Source organism: Bos indicus x Bos taurus, chromosome 23, assembly GCF_003369695.1.
Source record: "Bos indicus x Bos taurus breed Angus x Brahman F1 hybrid chromosome 23, Bos_hybrid_MaternalHap_v2.0, whole genome shotgun sequence".
In the NCBI taxonomy this organism is placed as follows: domain Eukaryota; kingdom Metazoa; phylum Chordata; class Mammalia; order Artiodactyla; family Bovidae; genus Bos; species Bos indicus x Bos taurus.
The window spans coordinates 50,365,452-50,390,309 of NC_040098.1; the positions used below are offsets into that span (position 1 = coordinate 50,365,452).

At 47.4% G+C, this 24,858-nt stretch overlaps 1 protein-coding gene across 7 annotated transcripts in view; it reads right to left on the reverse strand.

The window, feature by feature from the left end:
• FARS2 (phenylalanyl-tRNA synthetase 2, mitochondrial) overlaps positions 1 to 24,858 on the reverse strand; it is a 307,704-nt gene that overhangs the window by 254,084 nt on the left and 28,762 nt on the right. For all 7 annotated transcript variants that reach the window (XM_027525048.1, XM_027525046.1, XM_027525047.1 and 4 more), the window contains one exon: positions 3,794 to 4,413. In XM_027525048.1, coding sequence (XP_027380849.1) covers positions 3,794 to 4,390 — 597 coding nt within the window. In that variant the 5' untranslated portion in view covers positions 4,391 to 4,413. The remainder of the gene's footprint in view (positions 1 to 3,793; positions 4,414 to 24,858) is intronic.

Below are 24,858 nucleotides of genomic sequence, written 5' to 3' on the forward strand. Positions count from 1 at the left end.
GAGATCTGTTTGTTTTTTTTTTAACCTATAGGCACCAGCTATTGTTTTTTCCTTGCTTTTATTTGAAGAAAGGGAATCATTTATCCTGAAGGGCAGTGCTTCTCAAACTGTCTGTGGCAAAGATAGTTTTAGGTTTCTAATCGGTCTGGAACTGATATACAGGTGCTGTGCAAAACCACCCCGCAGACTGAACGCACAGAGCTCACCAAGAGCATCGGGGAAGGCCTGGCGGACTGTGTGCAGGCCCACAGACGTCCTCGGACAACAGCCTTGAACACGACCGCCTCCTCATTTCTCATCACTCGCTTTGATTCTTGTACTTTCTTCGTTAGGCAGACCTCACCTTGGGTAGCATCGCTAGAGAATTTCCCCAGGCTGGATTTTGTTCATTGCATCCACATGATGTAGTTTAACATGCTTCTCTGTCCTCTGTGTTTCTATAAATGTGACTGTTAGATCCAGCAAGCTGAGCTGATATAGGTCCAGTTTTCTTTGACGGGACTTCTTACAGGTGGCCTTGTATTCTCTCGAGAGGAGACACATGTGTCTGGCTGCTCCTCCTTCTGTGATGTTAGTGGTCACGGTGGCCAGAGCTACCACCAGAATCATAGGGCGACTATCTTCGCCACACCTGAGCAGTGTGAAGTCAGTGTTTTCATTGCTAGTTAGTGATAAGTAACTTTTGATAACTCTAATATTTCTCTTTAAGCCATGAATCTATAGCTGTGAATTTTTAGATAGCTAGAGACAGGGAAAGCTTTATTATTCTTTTCTTACTGCTTTCCACATCAACTACATTGCAGCCAGGCCCAGTCCTAATAATGTTATTGGGTCTCTGACATTTATTACAACTTCAACTGTCAACTAGTACATGGACAACTTATTTTAGGTTTTCCCACGTGACTGTACACCTCTAACACTCGGGTATAGAATTTACGTGTGTGAGTGTCTGTCTGTGCAAACAAAAACACACATACATAGTTACAGAATGTTAAAAACAATCAAATCAAGCATGCTAATCATATTTTTCAGCTTTGTTCTATCTTTACTCATTTGTCTGCTAATTCATCAATCTTTGAAGTCATTTAAAATCTACGATCATAATGAACTTTTCAAACTTGGATTTCTTCAGTTTTGGTTTCTGTATTACGGCTATGATGTCGGGCACATTGAAATTCCTAAGTCATAAAAGCATCTCGGTCCACGTATCGGCCCTCTTTATCCACAGTTCCGATTTCCCAGGCACTCTATCCAGCGTTAGTAGCTGCGTTACCGATTTTCCCACGCACTCTATCCAGCGTTAGTAGCTGCGCTACCAGCTTTGCTGTCAAGTTTTTGCTCCGTGTGCCTTTTTCTTGCCCTTTACTTTCAACCTCTGGTGACTCTGGTTCAGGATTCTCTGATTGAAAACTGTCCAAGCTGATGATGGATGTCTTTAAATCGGTACATTTAACACATTTAAATTTGTGAATACTGATACCTTTTCTGGAACACAAAAGGGTTTTATTCACAACTAATAGTTAAATAACGTATATCCATTTCTATGCTTACTCTTACTTCCTTTACCCCACATCTGATGACTCACCTCTCTTCTTCCTGAAATACACCACGCAGTGAATAAAATAATGATTACCAAGATTATGAAATAACAGGAAAGCTTTAAAGAACGACCATACAGTTTTTTAAATTACATATGTAGCATGATTACAACAATTGGGATTAAAAAAAAAAAACCCTATTCAGAGAGTAATAAAGTGAAAGAAGGAAAAAAACTCTTTTTGATTGTTAAGGTTAGATCAGACTTGGTACCAGCTGAGGCCAGGAATCCACAAAACACAGTCCTCTCTCCGTGACACTGTGCCTGGAACTGAAGCCCTGGCTGGGCCGTAAGCAACTCCTCCATGAAAAGCGACAGGGCAGAACAGGTGATGCTCAAGTGATGCCACCAGCTGGCGGGGAGACCCTGAGCATCACTAAACCTGCTGGGGCTTCAGACTGCCCGTGGCTGCAGTGGAAGTAACCCGCCTCGCAGGGTTTTAGGACGAGGAGCAAATGGAACAAGGTGTGTGGAACTACCTTACTGTATTGATACATACGTGTACATGTGTGCGTGCAGTCTTTCTGACTACAAGGCAGAACACACAGTCACATCATCCGAAAACCAGCCATGCCCGCCTCCCGCTAACCTGGCCTGGACCCCGCAGAAGTCTGAAACAAGAAGAGGTTAATTCCCTCTCCGCCCGTTTCCCACCTTCTCAGAGACCCTGGGTTCTTCCTCCATTAAAACACCAGCGTGCGTCTCACAGCCTCCACTGCCATTCCCATGGCTCGCAGGCTCACCAACCAGTGGGCACTGTCCTTTCTCATTTTTGTAACATGATAAACTGGGCTGAGCACCTGCCGCTGCCGTGACCTGGACACCTGCTCCCTGACGCCACCCCTCTGCTGGCTCAGTAACTGCGGGTGACATTCCACCACTCGGTCATATTCCCCGGACTCTGACCTGTTTCCTAACAAATCTGCATCCTTGTAACAGTTAACGTGGAAAATAGTCTGCTTTCCCAAATAGAAAAGTGCTCATCTCAGCAGTTCTGGGATCAAGCATAGGTGGACTTTTGTGCAAAGCTAATACCTATTTCTGCATTTTCACAGATTCCCAGGGAGAGTTGAGCACCCTGAGGCAGTGGTCTCCTACAACGTGACTCATTTTACACAACAAGCAATGATTACTTATCAGCCTAAAGAGCCAACACCGTTCCTGCTCATATCCAACAACCCGAGGAGCCAACACCGTTCCTGCTCACTCCAACAACCCAAGGAGCCAACACCGTTCCTGCTCACTCCAGCAACCCAAGGAGCTGACACCGTTCCTGCTCATATCCAACAACCCGAGGAGCCAACACTGTTCCTGCTCACTCCAACAACCCACTGACCTGATGCTTGCACGAGGGAGTTTTGTTAATAATTATTCCTCCTGTTTCAGTGAACACGTTTGTAAGAACCACTAAGGGAGTAACACAAGATATTTCCTGCGCCTCATTAATTCCATTTGTTTCTTACATAAAAACAGAGATGGTTTAAAAATATGTTAATGAAAAACAAGTGACATTGCACTCTTTTAGGAAACAGACTCAAGCTTTCAGGAATTTTCGCAAATTGCCAAAAAAAAAAAAGATTCGCACATGTTAGGATGTCAGCTACCAGATGCGAGGAGGTGGGTGCTTTTGAGAATGACCAGAATATCAGATTTCCCGATTAAAAAAGCTCTCTGAACCCAAACACAAACTTTGGGTATAGAACAGCGAAGCCCTTTCACAGAGAAAAACACGCACAGCAGCCACAAGTCGGCAGCAGGCAACGCGGAGGAAAGAGCTTGGGGGCAAGAAGGCACCTTCCAGTCTCAGCCAGAGCGCGCCAGTGCCCCTGGGCTACCTAAGAAATCCACTGGTGTCCAACACCATGTACGGGTGACCTCTGCTCACTGGGAACTGGAGCAACCCAACCAGAGGTCTCAGCCCTGCATCTCCAGCCGTCTGCAATGGAGAGTAAGTGTGAGCCACCGACTGCTCACTCATCAGGAGAAACGCAGAGGCAGGCACGTGGGGACCGGAAGGCAAAAGTCAGACAAGAGGCAGTAAAGGCCTGCCAGTTCCTGCGTTACTAACACAGCACGCTGGCCAGGATGTCCAGAGCCCCGCCTGCACCAAGCACCCCGCCAAAGACGGATGCCACAGGGCCCCGCGCGGCTCGCTGGGACCGACCGGGAAGCCCCGCGCCGCGGGGCGCGGCTCACCTGGTGGCGGGAGAAGAGGCGCACGGCCTCCAGCTGGTGGAACACGGGGTAGTGCCGCGCGTCGATCTGGTCGCGCCGGTACACGTCGCCCACCACCAGGAAGGCGTCCAGCCCCGCGCGCAGCAGGTCCCACTGGTGCGCCGACGTGTGCGCGCGCAGCATGTGCGTGGCGTTCAGGAAGTAGTTGTCGCCCTTCTTCCGGCTGGGGTGGTCGGCCGGGATGAGCAGGCTGTCGAAGTTCTGCCAGGTGGTGACCACCGGGGACAGGTCGTCGTACACGGAGAAGAGCGGGGTCCCCGCGCGGCCCGGGTACTGCGCGTAGAAGTGCTGCTTCACGCGCTCCTTGAGCAGCCAGAGCGGGTGCTGCGGCTGGTTGTGCAGGTTCCGGCCCACCTTGGACAGGACCTTGCGGGTCAGGTTGCTGTAGTCGTCCTGAGGGTAGGACTTGCCCAGCAGCTCCACCGCGCTGCCCGGGGCTCCCGGGGAGGCAGGCCTCGGGCCCAAGGGCTGATGCTCGTGGCCCCGGCAGACTCCGCTGGCCTTCCGGGCCAGGTGGGCACGCGCCAGACCGACTCTCCTGAGAGCCCAGCAGACCATGGCGGCAGCTTCCTTCACGCGTTCTGGAAAGAGGACACATACACAGCAGAGTCACCTCTCACTGGAGAGAGTCGGTCTCCCACCAGCACACACCCTGCGCCCCCCCACATCAAGAGAATCATGAACATCATGCTTGGATCCCCAATCTCCAGTTGTCCTTCCCTGGACACTCGAGACAATGAAATTGAAGAAAATGTCCTTTATTCATGTCATGTCATGTCCTGGATCCCTCACATGGAACAAACCTATGGATGTGACGACCTCCTTTTATTCTGACTCCATTCGGGGTCTCATTCCTGAAAGGAAGCCCGTGACTGCATCCACCGGGCCCTGAAGGATGGAGGGAGGTTTGAACTGCCATCACCCAACTCCATCCTCATAATCACCAAGTTCTGCTCACTTCTGCCAAAAGGTGACTTCCAGAATAGTTCACTATATTGTAAGATGACATGAACAACACTTTTTGTTTGTTTGTTTCAAACAAAATACATCAATTTAGGTAATGGTTATTTTTATGTAATTTTTTTAAAAAAACAGAAGTGAAAAGCTTAAGGAAATATTACACAGAGTGATAGACCACACCAGTGGACAGCTGGAACTATTTTTATAGATGCAAATCTTTTCTACCCTCACATCTGGTCATGTCACTCCCACTTAATACCATCGCAGGATCCCATCAATGACACGTCTGTTTGGTAAAAGAGCAGGTTTCCACTGCACACCCACGGGAAACCAGGAGCAGGGCATCCTCACCCGGACTCGGGGATCTCGGGCATGACAAGCTTTAGATGTCAAATCCCTACAGTGGTAAAAACAATTGCTGTGAACTTAAATCAGCCAAACCCATCTTCTAAAACTTGGCAGTTACCAATGAGTTACTATCAAGCCCACAGGTAGGTGGGTTATTTGACTTCTAGGCTCTACATACTACCAAGAAAGCACTTAATTTCATGATAATAACACATTAGACGGGAACAACATTGCTCCAAGTGACCATCCAGAGCACCCCGGGGGTGCACCCCAGCATCACAGCCCACCTGGATGACGGAGCTGAGAACACCCAGCTCCGAATTAAACGCCTGTGCACCTGTGAGGTGGCTTATTAGACGCCTGGGCGTAGACCTGGTGTGTGAGCCATCACGTAAGAAGTTTTCACGGAACCCAGAAACTCTCTGGATTTGTTCATTTATGGCACTGTTTTGTCAGAGTTGTGGCGGAAAGTGTTTTTGGCTGAGCTTCAGCGGAAATCTGTCTTCCCCTCCACAGTGCTCAGGCTTGTCACCACTGTGGATATAAATTTTAAATATGCCCGAGCCGCCTTATGCATCTCAGCACTCAGTCACGCTGGTGGGTTGTCAGCGACCCGGCTCAGCGCCCTTGGGAGACACAAGAAAGCCTCTTCTCTCCAAAGGCGTGTGCTGTCTCCACGCTCAGGAGCCTTCTGGGGAAGGTGCTATCACTGCACACAGGCTTTGACTGCTTTTGGCTCTCAAGCTTCTCATAGAAAACAGTACCTATCTCCTAGGGAAAGATCCTGTTCATAATGTACTTAACTCATTGCCAGTATAAGACACAATATAAGTTAAATTAAAGGTTAAACATGGCCCATTAAAGGTTAAAAAAAGAACCCAGCCTGTTAAAAAAACAGTCGCCCACTGAGACAGAGAACGCAGGATGAACTCCAGATTTTGCCTGGATGACTCCACGCGTGTGTCTGCGGCTGGAGCGACCTGCACAGGCTGAAGTTAAGTACGGGTGACACAGCCACGTCATCAATCCCACATTCATCCAGCTTAGCGACTGCGCTGCTGGGTCCGCTTCTGGCGGAAGAAGAGCCACGTGGCATAACCTCTCCTTTAGTGACATGAAACCCTTCCGTGTCTCGTCTCCAGGTTCACGGTCAAACCTCACTGTGGTCCAGAGTCAGTGACGGGCATTGCGTGGTGTTGATTTACCAGCCTCGGTTCCAGCATTAGCTGCTGCAGAAAGAGCGGTTTCAAGGCTGAGCTCTTTCGGGTTTCAGAAACGGGAAGAATCTGTTCATTCTACGTGTAATCAGTTTCATTTACTCTGTAGTGACTGCACACTCATTCCTTGGGGGACATCAAACTCCATGGTCACCAGGCTCCTTGACAGATGTCACAATGTTGAGTAGGCAAATGTCCAAAATACTGCTTTTCACAAGAAGCTGCAAAGTAAGGCCGTGAGCAACTTTTTGCAGGAAAGAGCTCTGAAGAGGGGGCCCTGTTTGTCTTGTCACTAACCTGAAACCAGACACCCCCTGTTCTATTCATCTCCAGCCCGAGCACACCTTTCAGATCTCTGGACCACACAGTGCCTTGCCTAACCTGTTGGCAAGACGTCGTGTGGTCCAGAGAAATCAACCCCGAATATTCACTGGAAGGACTGATGCTGAAGCTGAAGCTCCAATACTTTGGCCACCTGATGCGAAGAACCTTTTGGTTCTTTCCATAGATCAGAGGAATAGAAATGAAGCCTAAGTCATTAACAGGTGACCAGACTGCTTCCCTAGCACCCGCTTCAGTAATCTCTCGAACAAACTATGAGAACAAGCTAACACCTAAAGAAAAAATCACAAGAAGTCCACCAGCTGGCACACCAGCCTAACTGCTCCCCCATCTCAGTGATTAGCTGAGATTATTTCTTCAGTTTTTCCCTTTAAAAACTCTCATGGCTGAGCAGAAAATTCACATATGGCTTTGGAGGGACCCAACTACCTTTCTAGCCTCCCCTTGCCTTCTTTCTCAGGACAAATAACATGTTTTACTTTTTCAGGCACCTGTGTGTTAGGGAATGACCTTTCGGTACTTCTAGAAATAGCATTTTCTTTAATTTTGATATATTAATCAGATCAGATCAGATCAGTCGTTCAGTCGTGTCCGACTCTTTGCGACCCCATGAATCGCAGCACGCCAGGCCTCCCCGTCCATCACCAACTCCCGGAGTTCACTGAGACTCATGTCCATCAAGTCAGTGATGCCATCCAGCCATCTCATCCTCTCTTGTCCCCTTCTCCTCCTGCCCCCAATCCCTCCCAGCATCAGAGTCTTTTCCAATGAGTCAACTCTTCGCATGAGGTGGCCAAAGTACTGGAGTTTCAGCTTGACATATTAACAGGATTATTGGAATTTTAATTACATGGCAAAACAGTAAATGGGTTCAATTAAAGTGTTTTCACCTCTCTTATCTCATAGGTGATGTTACTCAGAAGGGAACTGTAATAAAATAGTGTAGAGAAATAAAACACATCATGTTATGTTAGTATAATTGATGCTTTTGAACTGTGGTGCTGGAGAAGACTCAAGAGTCCCTTGGACTGCAAGGAGATCAAACCAGTCAAGCCTAAAGGAAATCAACCCTGAATATTTGCTGGAAGGACTAATGCTAAAGCTGAAGCTCCAATACTTTGGCTACCTGATGCAAATAACCAACTCATTGGAAAAGACCCTGATGCTGGGAAAGATTGAAGGCAGGAAAAGAAGGGGGTGACAGAGGATGAGATGGTTGGATGGCATCACCGACTCAATGGACATGAGTTTGAGCAAACTCCAGAAGATAATGAAGGGCAGGGAAGCCTGGCGGGCTACAGTCCATGGGGCTACAAAGAGTCGGACACGAGTGAGCGAATGAACAACAACTACTACAATGTTAGTAGAAGCTAGTTCTGAATTCAGGAAGATCTGTATCAAGACATTTATACATTTTAGACAGACAAACAAGATTGGGTTACAGAATGTTCATATGACCCAAACTGAAGGAGTTAAAGAAGCCAAGAACACAGCTAAAACTTTTCAAATAGAGCAAAGATCTTACCAAAGGGTCACCAGGACCCAGGCAGAGTTCCGTCCCTGGGAGAGGAAGACCAGAAGGGAAAGGCCCTGAGCAAATAGAAGTCTGTCCCCGGGGACAAGGCCACACGCTATCAGGAGAGCTCCACCCTGGAGAATAACAGGGGGCTATTTGGGAAGGGGTTTTATGCAACACACGAAGAATAAAATCTTCTTTTATTAAGATTCTTTTATTATTAAGAAAAAAACACACAGAGAGTCCAGCCTAGATGTGCAGAAAGACGAGAAGATACTGTTTGCAGAGACTCTGGAATTCACTGGGCAGCCTCCTGCTGGCTTGGTTGAAGCCAATAGAAACAGAAAGAGTCGCACTTCTCACGCCAAATGAACCTACGGGGAGGTAACCATCTGTGGACATGGGCGTGCCTCCCTCCAGCACATAACCAGGACAGGGCCAGGTGGACACCGCGTCTGGGTATCACTCACTTGCAGTAACACGGATCGCCCAGGCATCTGTGGACATGGGCGTGCCTCCCTCCAGCACATAACCAGGACAGGGCCAGGTGGACACCGCGTCTGGGTATCACTCACTTGCAGTAACACGGATCACCCAGGCATCTGTGGACATGGACATGCCTCCCTCCAGCACATAACCAGGACAGGGTCAGGTGGACACCGCGTCTGGGTCTCACTCACTTACAGTAACACGGATCGCCCAGGCATCTGTGGACATGGACATGCCTCCCTCCAGCACATAACCAGGACAGGGTCAGGTGGACACCGCGTCTGGGTATCACTTACTTGCAGTAACATGGATCGCCCAGGAGAACGTGTGAACGCACAGCGGCACCAGGAGCGCCCAGACTGCTTCCTTGAGCTCTGCCCGTGTGGACACGACTATTTTCCCCGCATCTGGTGTGCCCAGTTCCTAGATGTGGCCGTGGGCACTGGCTCAACAACCTTGCTTGCTTTCCTACTTCAGGCCCTTTAACACCAGACAGCATGAAGCATACAAACTCTCTCCTCTGAAGATGCACCATCAAGATGTGTTTTTCCGATGGATTCTGGAGCATGTAAGTGGCACAAGGGAGCCCCCAAGGCAGAAAGAGAAGGCTCCGGAACACAGGAGCATCTGCAGCTTGGAAACACCAGCCACCCTTTACCATTCGCAAATGCTCTTACCCCGCCAGAACAAATGAATGCCATCCTTACCTCAAATAACTATCTATCCACCACTGGTTTCAGCAACACGTTTAAGGAATGGCTTAAAGCCACCAGCAAGAAGGTGGCACTGGACTCTGCCACCTGGGGTGCCTGGCTTCTGCGGGCTGGCAGAGGCCCAGCTGCTCCATGAAGGAGTGCACACTTGTCAAGACAATTACGCGAGAGCTTGGCAGCTCGCTTGGAGGGCAGGCCTGAGGAGAGGCAGCACCCGGGCACGCAGATCAGAGCCCCTCACACCCCCCGACACCATAGCCTTCGTATGTGATCGGCACCTTGTGTGTAGATAATGTCTTTTATTAAAATTAAGTCTAAGGGGGGAGAAAAAAGGAGCAACGAAGGCAATTCTAAACACAATGGTTATCTGAATACACAAGGCCACGTTCCCATTCAGAAGAGATGTCTTTTCATCACTGTAATTCAGTGGAGAAATGACTAGCAATACCATTCTTTGCTCATAAATGCCGTGTTCTGAAGAATGAGAGATTGGAAAGTGTTCTGCCATGCTGGAAACTTCTTAATTATTCAAGAATAGAGGAGTCCTCAAGAGAAAAGTATTTTGTGATGGACACAGACAAATGGAAAAACACAACTTTTTAAAGGATTTTTTAAAACACACACACACACACACACACACACATCACTGGACTCAGTTCCAAGAGAAATCAGTTTTGCTGTCACAAGTCAAAAGGTGAAAATCTGTAATTAAACGAATACATGAGGGAACGACTGCAGACAAAGGATGCTGCAAAATTAACTTAAAGCCTGGTTAGTAAGTATCTAAAGATGTCAGCATGTTTGGAATGGCAGTTGAACTCCCAACCACTCTTTCACAAATTTTCACTTGAGAAAAATATCAGTTAAAATTAAGTTCATATTACTAGTCCCCATTAGTATGAATACTTTCTTAAGTATGCCAGGGGGAATAAATTCTTCTCAATGCATATAAAAAATAACACACTGTAAAACAAATATACCACATTCATCCTTAATGCTCTTCACAGTCTTATCAAAGTCAAATGAAACATCAAAACTGCTAGTTAATCTCAACTTAGGTCAATCAACTAGTCGTCATTTATTTTTGTCTTTAACGAAAGGTATTTATACTAGTTCCACACGGTACACATTTGGAGACTGACAGCGTAATTCATTATCCACTAAATTCAGCGCTCAAATAAAATGTCATACCCCCACATGTACAGAACAGTCTCAAAATTAAAAAAAATACTTAGCTAATGAAAAAGACCAACGTGCTCACCCAGAAATAATTAGCAAGCCGAATGGCTATGGCAAGTAAAATTAAAACTTGTTTTAAATCAACTCACTAAACTGCATATTAAAAACTATTTTAGGTAATTAGAAATAATACTGTTACACAGAAGACATGGCCTCCAGGTTAAAAATCCTTCTCTCCTAAATATTCTAAATAAACTGATTTCATCTAAGATCCTCCAAATAAAGTTGCTGCATACAAAATCCTGGAGTCTTGGCTAGAGTGGAGGAAAGAGTCTTTGCCAGTTTGTATCTCCATAATTACTTTTTTTTGTCTGCTTCTGTATTTTTTTTATTTTATTTTTAATTGGAGAATAACTGTTACAATCTTGTGTTGGTTTCTGCCATACATCAACATGAACCGGCCATAGGCATACGTGTGTCCCCTCCCTCCCACCTCCCTCCCCAGCCTACCCCTCTAGGTTGTCACAGAGCACCAACCTAGGGTTCCCTGTGTCACACAGCAAATTCCCACTGCTGTCTACTTTACACATGGTAACAGTTATGTTTCAACGCTGCTGCTCTCTCAAATCATCCCACCTTCTCTCTCCCCCAGCTGTATCTCCTTTTTTATATTTTCCTGAAGTACAGCTGATAGCTCCGCAATTATCAGGTCGACACTAACAGCCTGAAACACTTCTCGACCTACAGATGGTGGCTCAGTGCCACCCCTCTCTGCAGCCTTTGCTTTCTTCCTCTCTTTCTTGGCTCCTCCTGGCCACACTAGGATAGACAGACACCGCTGAGCTGGCCCGCACGAGCCTCCTGACCGAAAGGAGCACCAGGTCACGGCAGGCTGGCCAGTCCTGGTCCCAGGCTGCCCCTGACGTTCCCACTGCTCGTCCTCTCCTGATAAATGCCAGCCAACCTCACTTTTGCAACAGACACAGTCCTGGTAAGTTCCTTTTGAGTTTTCTTTTCAAACCGAAACACAGCTTCCTGTTGACATGGTCCGTAACCCCAGAGATGCTCCACCTCTGTGACACCAGGTCTTATCCTTCATACTCTGCCCACATAGAACGGACCCATCCCTTCTTTCTTCCTGAGAAACCCACGAAACCCTCACTGCGCCCACCCATCAGGACACTGGTCCATCTCTTGGATTTTAAGCTCCTGGAGGAACAGGATGATGTTTCTGTCCTTTAAAAAGAACCTCTTCCCAGGTCAAAGGAGTAACTCCCACTAGGAATACCCATGTTAGGCATTTCCGAATTGCTGTTTCACTGAGAAGAGACACCATCTGTTAACTCACAGTGATACGGCAACTGCTCCGTCCTCTCCCTACAGCAGACCTAATGAAAATAACCAAAGGACAGCACTGAGGTTTCTCAGCAAGTCATTCACCAGGACGGAAATCAAGCAGCACTCCTTAATTCTTATTTCAGAGAAGGTAGCCACACACCTGCTAGATCATGCCTGAACACCGCATCGAGATGGAGAGTGAAACTGAGGTCCACATATCAGCTTTCGTCAGCCCTGAGCAGCCCCAACCAGTCCTGATCATCCTGAGCTCTCTGCTAAACCCCCTGGAAACATAGTTCTGCATTTTTCTGTAAGTTTTATAAGTTTTAAGGATTAGCTAGTACATGAAAGCATTTAATTCAAATTGCAAGATTCCTGAATCGTGAAAACAATGAAAATAATACACAGTCAATTCCCGTTAGTCACAGCAGCTCTGATCTAGAACATCTCTGAGTGCACGGAATCAGTGGATGCTGACCCACTGCTCCTCAGGAAAACACAGGGCCAGTCTGTGTCCCTGAGGCCAATTTTCAGGACTGTGGCAGCTTATGTCTTAGCCACAGGCTGGTAGTCATGTAGCTGACTTCTTCCACCTGGTGGGGGTTTCAGTATCCATAGGACAGCTCCCAGGATGTGGCTCAGAATGTCATCTATAGCCCAGGAGAGGGAACTCAAGCTCCTTGACCCTGCTCAGTGACTGAGCTACTATTATTTGGTCTCCTTTGACTGTTATCCTTTGCTTCTGCATTGTCTCACGTCTCTTATGGAACTTATTCTTTGTCCAGAGACAAACAGCAGGCTGAGGACCTGGGGGAAAAGGACCATAGGGTCCTGCTCTGTTTCACAATGAGGCAAACAAACACACACACCAACGGAGAAGCACCGCTGGGGCGGGGATGAGTTTTATCGACATGAGCGCCGTGAGCCTGAGTGAGGACCAAAGCACCACATCCTCTTGGGAACGGCTCGGAAAAAGACGCAGAGTGGTGCCTCCCGTGTCCGCCCAGAGAAGTGAACACCCTGAAAGGACACTGAAGACCAGCCGGGTGCACGTGCTCCCTCCCTGGACGAGAGGCCTGGGTCCAGCGGGGAGAGGCTCTCAGGGCATCCCGGGCCAGCGGGGGCAGGCCCAGCCTCGGAGCCACGGCTCACTCTTCCACGTGGCCACGCCCCGCCACAGACCCAGCACCCTGGGGACTCTTTAATGAGATTTCCTGGTTGTTTTGGTGACAAGGTATTTGAAAAATAAGGTCGGTGCTTCACAGGACAACACGCTTCAGGAACAGAAGTGCGTTTTCTTCCCTGGCTGCCTGTGAAGGGTAATAGGCCTGTTTTCTGATTTTGACATTTATTTGAAATTCAGATTCTACTGTATAACCTAATATGAGCTGTGAAGATAATTAATATAAATGTGAAAATCTCAGGGCGAAGCAGGAGAAGGGAGGAGAAGGAACATTCTTAAAGTTCAAGCCGCTTTCCTGTGCTGCTTTAGGCATTTAATTGTCTGCCCGTCTCAAACACAAAGTTCAAGCACAAAGCTGAATTCCTCCCCTCTCCACTTCCCGATCACCTGTTCTGAACACAGAACACGTGGGCTCGTCTGCACCAGTGTGTCTGAGGCGATGTGGGCATGCTGCAACTGAAAGGAACCCCATGCTGACCTTGCGGTAGAGAGGTCAAGGTGCCCCCTTACTTAACAAATTACATTTATTTAATTTACGCCATCCCGATGAACATACTCATGTAAATTAGCAGTTTCGCAGCCTCCGCAGTCCTGGGTCTTTCTTTGCTACTGTTCAGGTGCTAAGTCGTGTCCGACTCTTTGCGACCCCGTGGACTGCAGCACGCCGGGCCTCCCTGTCCATCACCAACTCCCGGAGCGTACTCAAACTCATGTCCATCGAGTCAGTGATGTCATCTAGCCATCTCATCCTCTGTCGTCCCCTCTCCTCCTGCCCTCCATCTTTCCCAGCATCAGGGTCTTTTCCAATGAGTCAGCTCTTCACATCAGGTGGCCAAAGTACTGGAGTTTCAGCTTTAGCATCAGTCCTTCCAATGAGTATTCAGAGTTGACCTCCTTTAGGGTTGATTGGTTTGATCTCCTTGGAGTCCAAGTAACTCTCAAGGGGCTTCTCCAGCACAATTCTAAAGTATCAATTCTTCAGCACTCAGCCTTCTTTATAGTCCAACTCTCACATCCATACGTGACTACTGGAAAAACCACAGCTTTTCTGCTATCTTTAAAATATCAAAATAGCAATTTGCCTTACAGATTTTCAACCTTTACAACAGATCAAAGAGAAAAAGGTCTAAAAGTTGCTCATTGTTTTACCACCACCTCTTGCAAAAGGTCTGGGGGAAGAATACATGAATAATAGAATAATTATGGCATTATTACAACTAGTATTTCTTGAGCCACTGAGCACTTCACAGATATCCCCTCATCTAGTCATCAGCACAATTCGAGATTGATACTTTGTAGAAAAGGAAAATGAGGCTGTACAAACACATGGAAAACAGGGGTCCTGGTGAGAGCCCGAGCCCAGGTCGAACCCAGAGTCCACTGTTGTTCACGTCAGGCGGCCAAAGTATTGGAGCTTCAGCATCAGTCCTTCCAGTGAATATTCAGGGTTGGTTTCCTTTAGGACTGACTGGTTTGATCTCCTTGCTGTCCAAGGGACTCTCAAGAGTCTTGTCTAACGCCACAGTTTGAGAGCATCAGTTCTTCGGCACTCAGCTTTCTTTATGGTTCAACTCTCCAACTTTAAAAATGATCCCTAGGACTTCCCTGGTCCAGGGTTGAGACTCCAACCTTCTAATTCAAGGGGTGCGGGTTTGATCCTTGGTCGGGTAACTAAAACCCCAGATGCCACACAGCATGACCAAGAAAATATAAAAATAAAATAAAGTACATTAAAAAGTAAATAAAAATAATCCCCACGTTCATTTGAAAAATTAAACAAGTGACAGAAGCTAAGAATTTTTTGAAAAATTAATAGGAAAATAATAATAATAAAAACTGGTGCAAGAACTGAAAGAGCAAATACATTCAGAGATATCTAAAAACTTTATATTTTCATTAATCAAGATAGAAATGGCTCATATAAGAAACAGTGTTAAGAAACTAAGTATTTGGGAGAAAAATGATCTGATCTTCACTTGATCTGACATGCCAAAACAAGACAAGAGAAAGTTCTGTAATGTTTTGAAAGTATTTTTTTTAAGCAAACGGAAGAAATATGAGTAATTCTTCAACTGATCTGGGGTTAGGAATGACTGTGTAACAGGGAAATAAAAGAAACAAATGATACATATATTTGACCCACGAAAATTTAAGACTGTGTGTGTGTTTATTCATCAGTGTCCAACTCTTTGTGACCCCCGGGACTGTGGCCCGCCAGGCTCCTCTGTCCATGGGATTTTTCAGGCAGGAATACAGAGCGGGGTGCCAGGTTGCCAAGTTCTCCAGGGGAACTTCCTGATGCGGGAATCAAACCCGAGTGTCCTGTGTCTCCTGCGTTGCAGGTGGATTCTTTACCCACTGAGCCATCTTTGGATATGTACAAGTATCAAAAAATTTGCAAGATTAAAAAACAGTTGGGGAAGATTTCTGCAGGGAGTGACAGAGTCAGCCACTGTTTACTTGAGCGCTTTGAAATGCTGGCGGTCTTTTTGAGTCTGACACCACATAAATAGCTCTCCGCATCATTTTAAATACAGATCTGGGAAACACAAGCGTATATTTTATTTCAAAAACAAATCTGGGCTTTTGAAAACAGTTTATTTGCCCACAGATTTATGAGTTGCCATACATGTGAAGAAATATCTTTGGTTTTAGAAACACTTTGAAGACTCCCAGCTTCCAGTTACACGGGAATGAAATAAAGTCTCTCTGACTTTTAAAAACCATCAACTGCCAGATCTTTGTTCTTTCAGAGAAAAAGCCCATCTTGTTTCATAACTCTAGAATGATATATATTATTTAGAACTAAGATATGTTTCCCTCCACGATGAGCTTTCTTACTAAGAACTACCTTACCTTTTGGGTTGTTTTAATCTCAAAGGAAATAGATCTGATAAATAATGTCAATTGAAAAAAATGCACAACCAGGGAGTTATGAGTTTTTATCTGGAGCAAAATGAGCCCAGGAGACAGCCTCTCGCGATGGATCTGAGAAACTGCTCCAAGAAAGGGGGGGAGGGCAGTCAGCATGCATGTAATTCTGGTAAAGGCGGTACATACAATGAAACACATATTTTTGCAGAACATTACTTACTGCTAGTCACGGGGCTTCCTGGGTGGCGCTAGTGGTAAAGAACCTGCCTGCCAATGCAGGAGATATAAGAAATGAAGGTTCAATCCCTGGGTTGGAAGATCCCCTGAAGGGGGCGCATAGCAATCCACTCCAGTATTCTTGCCTGGGAAATTCTATGGACAGAGGAGCCTGGCGGGCTGCAGTCCACTGGGTCGCAAAGAGTCGGACACGACTGACGTGACTTAGCGTGCACGCACACACTGCTAGTCATGAGGAACAGGTATCTGCAGTCATGATTTTAGTCCTTTTCTAGATACAGAGTTGCAAGAACTGGGCTCATACAATCTTCTCCTGAAAATGTCTAACTATCTGAAGGCCTGTTCTTCCAGTTTTTCCTGGAGCAGAGTGCCTGGCTCCTGATCGCCACCCTGCACTTCCTTCAGGGGCTGGTGAAGGTCAGTGGCTACCGAGGCCAGTGACTGCATTCTTACAGAACTGGATGGTAAGTGACAATTTTTAGTTGGCAATGAAAATAAAATGATATAGAGGAAAAGGGTGAAAGTGAACGGTTCGATTCCATCTATGCCTCTGTAATTTTCCTATGAAGTCTCGCAGGAGCTCTGTACTGAAGCGCTAGGCCCACTGCTTCCTGAAGTCTGTGCTAGAAAGACAGTCGGCCAGCGGGGGCAGCAACGCGGAGTTCAGCACCTCCCGAAAAACCACCTCTCCTGCCTCTCTCTTCTCTGCAAAAGGCAAAAAACTCTTGCCCCAAGCATGAAAAGAATGGAGTTAAAGGCACAGGCGCCCTCTGCCGACTGCACTCCCTGTAGGTAAAATCGCTGCCACTGACTACTTGACGACGGCACTAAGTAAGAGTCCTTGACGACGGCACTAAGAGTCCTTGACGATGGCACTAAGTAAGAGTCCGTGTCGGTTTATACGCACGGGCGCTCGGTAGCTCAGTCCAGTCACACTCTTTGGGACCGTAGCCCACCAGGCTCCCCTGACCACGCGGTTCTCCAGGCAAGCATACTGGAGTGGGTTGCCTTTTCCTCCTCCGGGGGATCTCCCCACCCAGGCGTCGACCCCGCAGCTCTTCCGTCTCCCGCACTGGCAGGCTGGTTCTTTACCGCTGAGCCCTTTGGGAAGCCCTTCTGTTTATATGCCAGATGTTGAGGGTTTTTTTTAACGTTTTACTTTGTTATATATGTTTTCTTTGATGACTGACCACACAATTTCTCCATAAACTTAAATCTCTGATGGGAATAGTGAAAAACTAATTCATGACACCTCTACACACTGAATCACCTAATGTAACTGTATGTCGCCCAACAGCACTGCTGAAATATTATAGAAAAATGATTTATTTGTAATTTCTAATTGATCAGAAACATGTTATTCTTTCAGCTAAGAATATCTGTTCAGAAGAAGAAAGGTTTGAAATCGTTTCTATCTGAACGACATCTGTGCATTTAATTAAATCACTTATGGATTTTTTTTCGGAGCAGGCAATGGCACCCCACTCCAGTACTCTTGCCTGGAAAATCCCACGGATGGAGGAGCCTGGTAGGCTGCAGTCCATGGGGTCGCTGAGGGTCGGGCACGACTGAGCGACTTCCCTTTCACTTTTCACTGTCATGCACTGGAGAAGGAAATGGCAACCCACTCCAGTGTTCTTGCCTGGAGAATCCCAGGGATGGTGGAGCCTGGTGGGCTGCTATCTATGGGGTCGCACAGAGTCGGACACGACTGAAGCGACTTAGCAGCATGGATTTTTTTTAATATTGGTAAAAACACAAAGTAACATCATTACCTAACTGCAGGACACAAAGATTAAAAACACATCTATTAATGGTCCTCTGAGCAAGCCCACCAAACCAGAAACCCGCGACACTCAGAAGAAACGTGGACCGCGCACCACTGTGGTTGCCCATGGGTCACCGGGGTCTCTTCTCCGTGTCATCCCCACCTCCCACCTCCCCTCGGCAGGGTTTCCAGGAGAAAACCTGTCCCTTTCCGGCCTTGGTTGTCACAGAGGGTCGGGTGGAGCAAAACTGAAATGGACAAGGAAGCTGCAAGTGTGCGAGTCACTGACTGTCACCCGAGGTGCGTACGCAGAACTGGACACAGGAATTCCTGACAAGCACAGCGGGTGGCCGCTCGCAAGGGGACCGGGGCTCTCACAGGTCAGAGGCCCCAGCAGACGGTCACGTGTGAGAAGCCAGAGCCCACCCCAGCAGCTTCACGGAAAGCATGACCCGTGATGGACATCCTCAGATGGCAGTATCAGATCCTAACCTTAGAGTCAGAAAGCTCGCTCCTCAAAGCCAGGCTTAGACACACCGGGAGCTCGACGGTGGTGGCCAAGGCTCCACACCACAAGAGAGCATGGCTTATCTCAAGGCTGTGAAGTTTGACTCAATACTTGCTTTTGCCCCGAGGAGACACATACAGCTTTTAATTTTTTTCTCTGACATTAAGTGATTCACGATCACTTTATGTTAAAAAAAATATATATATGAAAATGCAGACAAGAACAAAGAAAAACATTACTTCTTAACTTTATCTTTTAAACCAACGCACCAGAACTATAAACTATTTCACACTTCCGACCATCTCTTTGTGAGGACCCGGATACCCAGGTGAGGCTGAGCTGGGGGACGGGACATCTGCTGTTCTTCGCCCCCAGGACTTTCTGGTGTAAAGTCCTGGCGTCCTCACCCAGCTCCACCATCTCCGCCACAGCCCCCACTCAGCTTCATTTGCTGAAGACGCGCTGTTAGATCTGGACCTACGTTAAGCTCTTTACACACATTATCTCACCTACTGTTGTTAAGTCAACAGACTTGGGAATAAGTCTGAACTGTCAGACTTTAGACTTCTAAAAAATTAATCTGATATTTTTCATAGAAAAAATTATAATAACATTGAAATGTTATGAAAAGGTAAGCAGTGAAGAGTAAATCCCACTGCCTCCTCGACCTCCCTACAAGCAAGTTTCCACGCCATAGAGCTGTATGCACCCACACACACACACACACACGCCCCCCTGCAGACTTCGGTTCAGTTCAGTCGCTCAGTCCTGTCCGACTCTTTGCGACCCCATGAATCACAGCACACCAGGCCTCCCTGTCCACCACCAACTCCCAGAGTTTACCCAAACTCATGTCCATTGAGACGGTGATGCCATCCAGCCATCCCATCCTCTGTCATCCCCTTCTCCTCTTGCCCTCAATCTTTCCCAGCATTAGTCAGACTTGCTGCTGCTGCTGCTGCTAAGTTGCTTCAGTCGTGTCCGACTCTGTGTGACCCCATAGATGGCAGCCCACCAGGCTCCCTTGTCCCTGGGATTCTCCAGGCAAGAACACTGGAGTGGGTTGCCATTTCCTCCTCCAATGCATGAAAGTGAAAACTGAAAGTGAAGTTGCTCAGTCGTGTCCGACTTGTAGCAACCCCATGGACTGCAGCCCACCAGGCTCCTCCGACCATGGGATTTTCCAGGCAAGAGTACTGGAGTGGGGTGCCACTGCCTTCTCCAGAGTCAGACTTAACTTTACACAAATGTTAGCGTCTGTTCTGCACCTTATTCTTGTCAGTGAAGAATTCACAGGGAAGGTGCGTGTGGATCTGTTCCATTCTTTTGCCCGGGGCAGTCTTTCGTCATACAAGTGTCCCACAATGTATTCAGCCATTTCCCTACTGAACACTGAACTTTTTCCAATATTTTGCTAAAATGAATAAATCTATAAAGAATGCCCTTGTACACATATGGTTGCATATACATAACAGCATTTTTAGGACAAACTCCTAAAAGCTGGACTGCAAGGCCAAACGGTTTATTCGTCTTGAACAGAGAGGGCCGATCGGCTCTCCCAGTGGGAGTGCCCTGGTTGGCAGCCCCACAAATGATGTGCAAGTGCCAGGCCTCCTGTGCCCCTTGTGATACGGTCCCTGACCAAACCCTATGCTGCCAGTGAGTTTACTAAAATGAAGTCACACTGAAATCATTTGTAAAGGGGTTTTTAACTCCCACTTTGTGTAAAATACCGTTGTTCAAATAGTCGTCCCCAACATCAAAGACCTTAAAATATATGAAGCTGGAGCACCTCGGTACTGAGTTACACAGAGAAACATGCTGACAAGGAAGTGCCTTGTTGACAAGAGGACGGCCAGAGTCCCACAGAGGTGCAGGAGGAGGGGCCAACGCAGAGAACGAGGGGCATGTGTCCACGGAAGAGGCGAGACCCCGAGGGGATGGTCAGTGGTGGACGCCTTAAGTCTGGAGAGCCAGCAAGGACCGGGGAAGGCACAGCGGAGGGCGCACAGGCGGATGAGCGCGCGCTGAGCTCCAAGTCACACCAGACGAGGACGCACAGGCGGCTGAGCGCGGGCTGAGCCCAAAGTCACACCAGACGCACAGCTGCTGTGCTGCTGGTCTGGCAGCTCGCTGGACACGGCTCAAAATACCAAGTGGCCAAGTCAGACAAGTGACCCCATGGGCTGTAGCCCACCAGGCTCCTCTGTCCGCAGGATTCTCCAGGCAAGGACACGAGTGGGTTGCCATTCCCTTCTCCAGGGGATCTTCCCCACCCAGGGATCAAACTCAGGTCTCCCACATTGCAGGAGCATTTTTTTTACCATCTGAGCTACCAGGAAAGCCCCCATGTGAAGAAAAACAGTAGCCAAATAGCACAGCTTCAGAAGTGACAGCTGCCAACAAGAATTTCTAAAAATCAATTATAACCAGAGACCAGCAATTGAGAAAGGCACCCTCCTCTGCTCTAGAGGATGAGATCCTTGGAAAAAGGCTCAACCCCTAGGGAGGCCCGACTCCCCTCACACATTGTCTAGACTCACCCTAGGACCCTCGTGAAACACCTACTTAACAAGACCGTGCTGCTCAAAGCAACGCTATAGCTTCACCATGCCATGTTCTGTAACCTTCTGGTAACTGCAGTTTAGTCTTTGCAACAAAAACAAGAGCTTTGAAAGAAAAAGTCCTGGGTTCAAATTCTAAACCCATGTTAAGTAGCAAGTCATTTGACCTCTTTAAACCACAGTTTTGTCATCTGCAAAATGGTATAAATACTAGGCAGACAACGTGGTATCACAGTATATAGACATACAGCACACATACATGTAAACACGTGGAATCTAGGAGGGTGCCAGCACACAGCGCGTGAGTTCCACACACTAAGTGCTCTCTTCTCCTTTCCCGCCTATTTAAGTAAAATCAAAGTATATGGCATGGGGACTTCCTGGTTTTCCCACTGGTTCAGATTCTGAGTTTCCACTACAGAGGGTGTGGGTTTGATCCCTGGTCGAGGAACTACGATCCCACGTGCAGTGTGGTATAGCCTAAAAGAAAAAAAATAAACAGCATCACTTAAATATTGGTTCTTCATAGGCTTAGTTTCCTTTCATTTCACTGACAGAATTCCATCAAAACAGCACAAAAAAAGTACTTGATGGAAGAAAATGCCTAGACAATTAAAAAGGTAGAATGGTACATTTTAGAAGTTACTGATACAAAAAAAAAAAAAAAAGCGTTTTGGATTACATTTTAAAAATCGTATCAAAAACTCAATGTTAGTACAGCATTCTTCCTTTGGCCTATAATCGTGAGAGCCGACTCAACTCAGAATCAGTCGCTTTGCTGAATGAAAGCGCATCTAGACGGCTGTCACTGCTGACCCACTGTGGTCTTCCTCCCTGTAACGACTGGGAGCACCTTTCCCTGGGGGCACTGACCCCCCTGCCATTCACGCCAGGGGCTCAGGCACAACCTCAGGGGCAGGACGCGGATAAACGGTGTTGCAGTCATGTAATAGCACCCTTGTTTTCTTCACTTCCTCTCTGACCCTAAGTCATCTCACACCCAGTGGAGCCCAGGTGCAGGCTCTTCAGGTACCAGGAGAGGAGGGTAAGCTGGGAGAGCACGCATTTAAATGCAACTGTTGGGCTCATCTGAGGGGCTCAGCTAACTTTCAGTCCACCATCAATCATCAAAACCAGCCGGAAGCTGCTGGGGAGCATCTTCCAAACCTCACATACATAAATCTGCAGGTTTCCTAACATTCCACACGTCCCAATTAGCCTTTCATGCTCTGCTCATTTCTACTTTATAACTGTAAACTTCTTCCTCTTGATTCTCAGCACTTCATATATTGGCAGGAAACCTCTGCCAACCTAATATAAAGTCATGCATTTATGCAGAGCTTTCAATTAAGTCCTTCTGGAACCTCCTCGGCATCCTGATGAGGAACAGGCAGCACCCTCCTCGGGAGGGTGGGGGAGTGCGGAGTTTTCTGTGCGTTCCTGGTCCCCGTCCAGGGTTCACCGCACCGTGAGTGCCCACAGTCCCTCGGTAACAGGAGCAAAGCAGCCCTGGGCTTGATTTCCAGCTCCCGAACTTCCCAAACCTAACCTGGAGGCTGACAAGTCATGCTACCTCTCAGGACTTTAATTTCTTCTCTGAAAAATGGGGGTGAGGAATACCCATTTCACAGTTTCTGTGAAAACTAGAAATAACGTAAGGTCACTGCGGAAGAGCTGGCACATAAGGACTGATGAAACTGCACGTGATTTCCACTGAACCACCCAGACATCCTGACATGAGTTACACAGAACAGTGCACAACGGGTTAGGAGCAAAGTCCCCTTTAAGACCAGGAACTACTGGTTGGCCCAAAAGTTCATCCCGCTTTATCCTTAAGATGTGAAACCCACAACATCTTACAGAAAAACGTGAACAAACTTTTTAGCCAACACAATATATAGCAGGGTAGTACCAGGCCCTGAGAAGCAGCCAGTGTTCTCTGAAACTGGCCTGGAGCCCTGTGGTATATGGACTTTCCAGGTGGTGCTAGTGGTAAAGAATTCGCCTGCCAATGCGGGGAGACGCAAGAGATGCGGCTTTGATCGGGCCGGGAAGATTCCCTGAAGGAGGAAATGGCAACCCACTGCAGTATTCCTGCCTGGGAAATCCCATGGACAGAGGATCCTGGTGGGCTACAGTCCATGGGGTCACAAAGAGTCAGACACGACTGAGCGCCTAAAGCACCAAGCACCTGTGACCGGCAAATCCTAAGGGGCAGAGCAGGTGCATGGTGGGCTGGACGTGGGGGAGGCAGAGACATTTAAATGCTCCCAGAAGATGGGGAACACGGCTCTGGCTAACCTCTCATTCTGAGTATCTACGTACAAAGCACTTTAAAATGACAACTCAGCAGTCCAAAAAACACACTTTAAAAGGAGACATTAAAATGCAGACCGCCATGATTAATGCAACCAAACAATACAAGAGAAAAAATTAAATCTTTTATCCAAAGGCTACCTGAAAACTTCAGAGTTCCTAATAAATGATGGACCCCAAAATATTTGGCAATCTTTAATAAGATGATCAACCAACAGTACTGACCTAGTAATACTCACATTTGTACAGTCTTTTAGAAGTTACAAAGTACATATGTTCACATGCTCACATGTTCTAACTACTCAAATCTAACGATCCCGTCGGAGTTAATGAATGAATATGTCTCTGGGGAAGCCTGGAGGCATAGTCCAAAGAGGTCTGTTAATGAACATGAAATTTCTTTGATGCCACATGTTTCTGATTTTCTTCTAATCCACAATATCCTTGTACTTGTAATCAGACCTACATATGATAAAACCTCCATAAAAATCCCTAGGCAATGGGGTTCGGAGAGTGTTCTGGTGGCGAGCACACCGAGGTGCTGGGAGCGGGGAGGGGCCCCGCGCTCCCACCCGGCCCCCAAAACACGCATCCTCCTAGGTAGCTCTTCCTGAATTATATCTTTCACCATAAACCCGTAAACCCCCAAGTAAAGCACTGTCTGCATTCTGTGAGCCAATCTAGCACATTGTTGAACCTGAGGACGGCATTGTTGAAACCAAAGATTTCCACCTGGGTGGTGAGAGGTATAGATGGAGACCCGGATGGTGAGTGACTACCATCTGAAGGAGGTGGGGGAGTCCGGTGGGACTTAGCCCTTTACCTACAGGGTTTAAGCTAACACTGGGTAGTCAGTACAGAATTTAATTATAGGGCACCCAGCTGGTGTCTGCAAAATTTGAAAGGAAAAAAAAAATGCACTTGGTATCAAAAATGGTATGACCAAAAACAGCTCACAGGCACGTCAATGATGGCAGGACAGCTGCTGCTGCTGCTGCTGCTAAGTCACGTCAGTCGTGTCCGACTCTGTGCGAGCCCACAGATGGCAGCCCACCAGGCTCGCCCATCCCTGGGATTCTCCAGGCAAGAACACTGGAGTGGGTGCCATTGCCTTCTCCTGGGCAGGACAGCAATTGCAGCCAATTAAGAGACACAGGCGAGCTCTTCCAGGTGGTCACAATTTTGAAGCATCAACGCTGGGAGAAACTGAACGAGGTGGAGAACGTGACTGATTTCGGAAATCAGTATCCTACAGAAACTTGCTGGCCGACCTCAGATTGTGAAAGTTAACTTCTACCAGCCTGTTTGTGAGTTGGCTGGCCAGGATGGCCCCATGCGGATGTTCATGACTTACGGAAGGAAAAGAAAAAGCGTTCCTTTTGACAACACGTCAAGACCCCTGCTCTAGAGCCCGTGTTCGTTCTGTCCAGGATAAACATCCTTTCAGTCACCAGCGCGGCAACTTGGGCTTCCC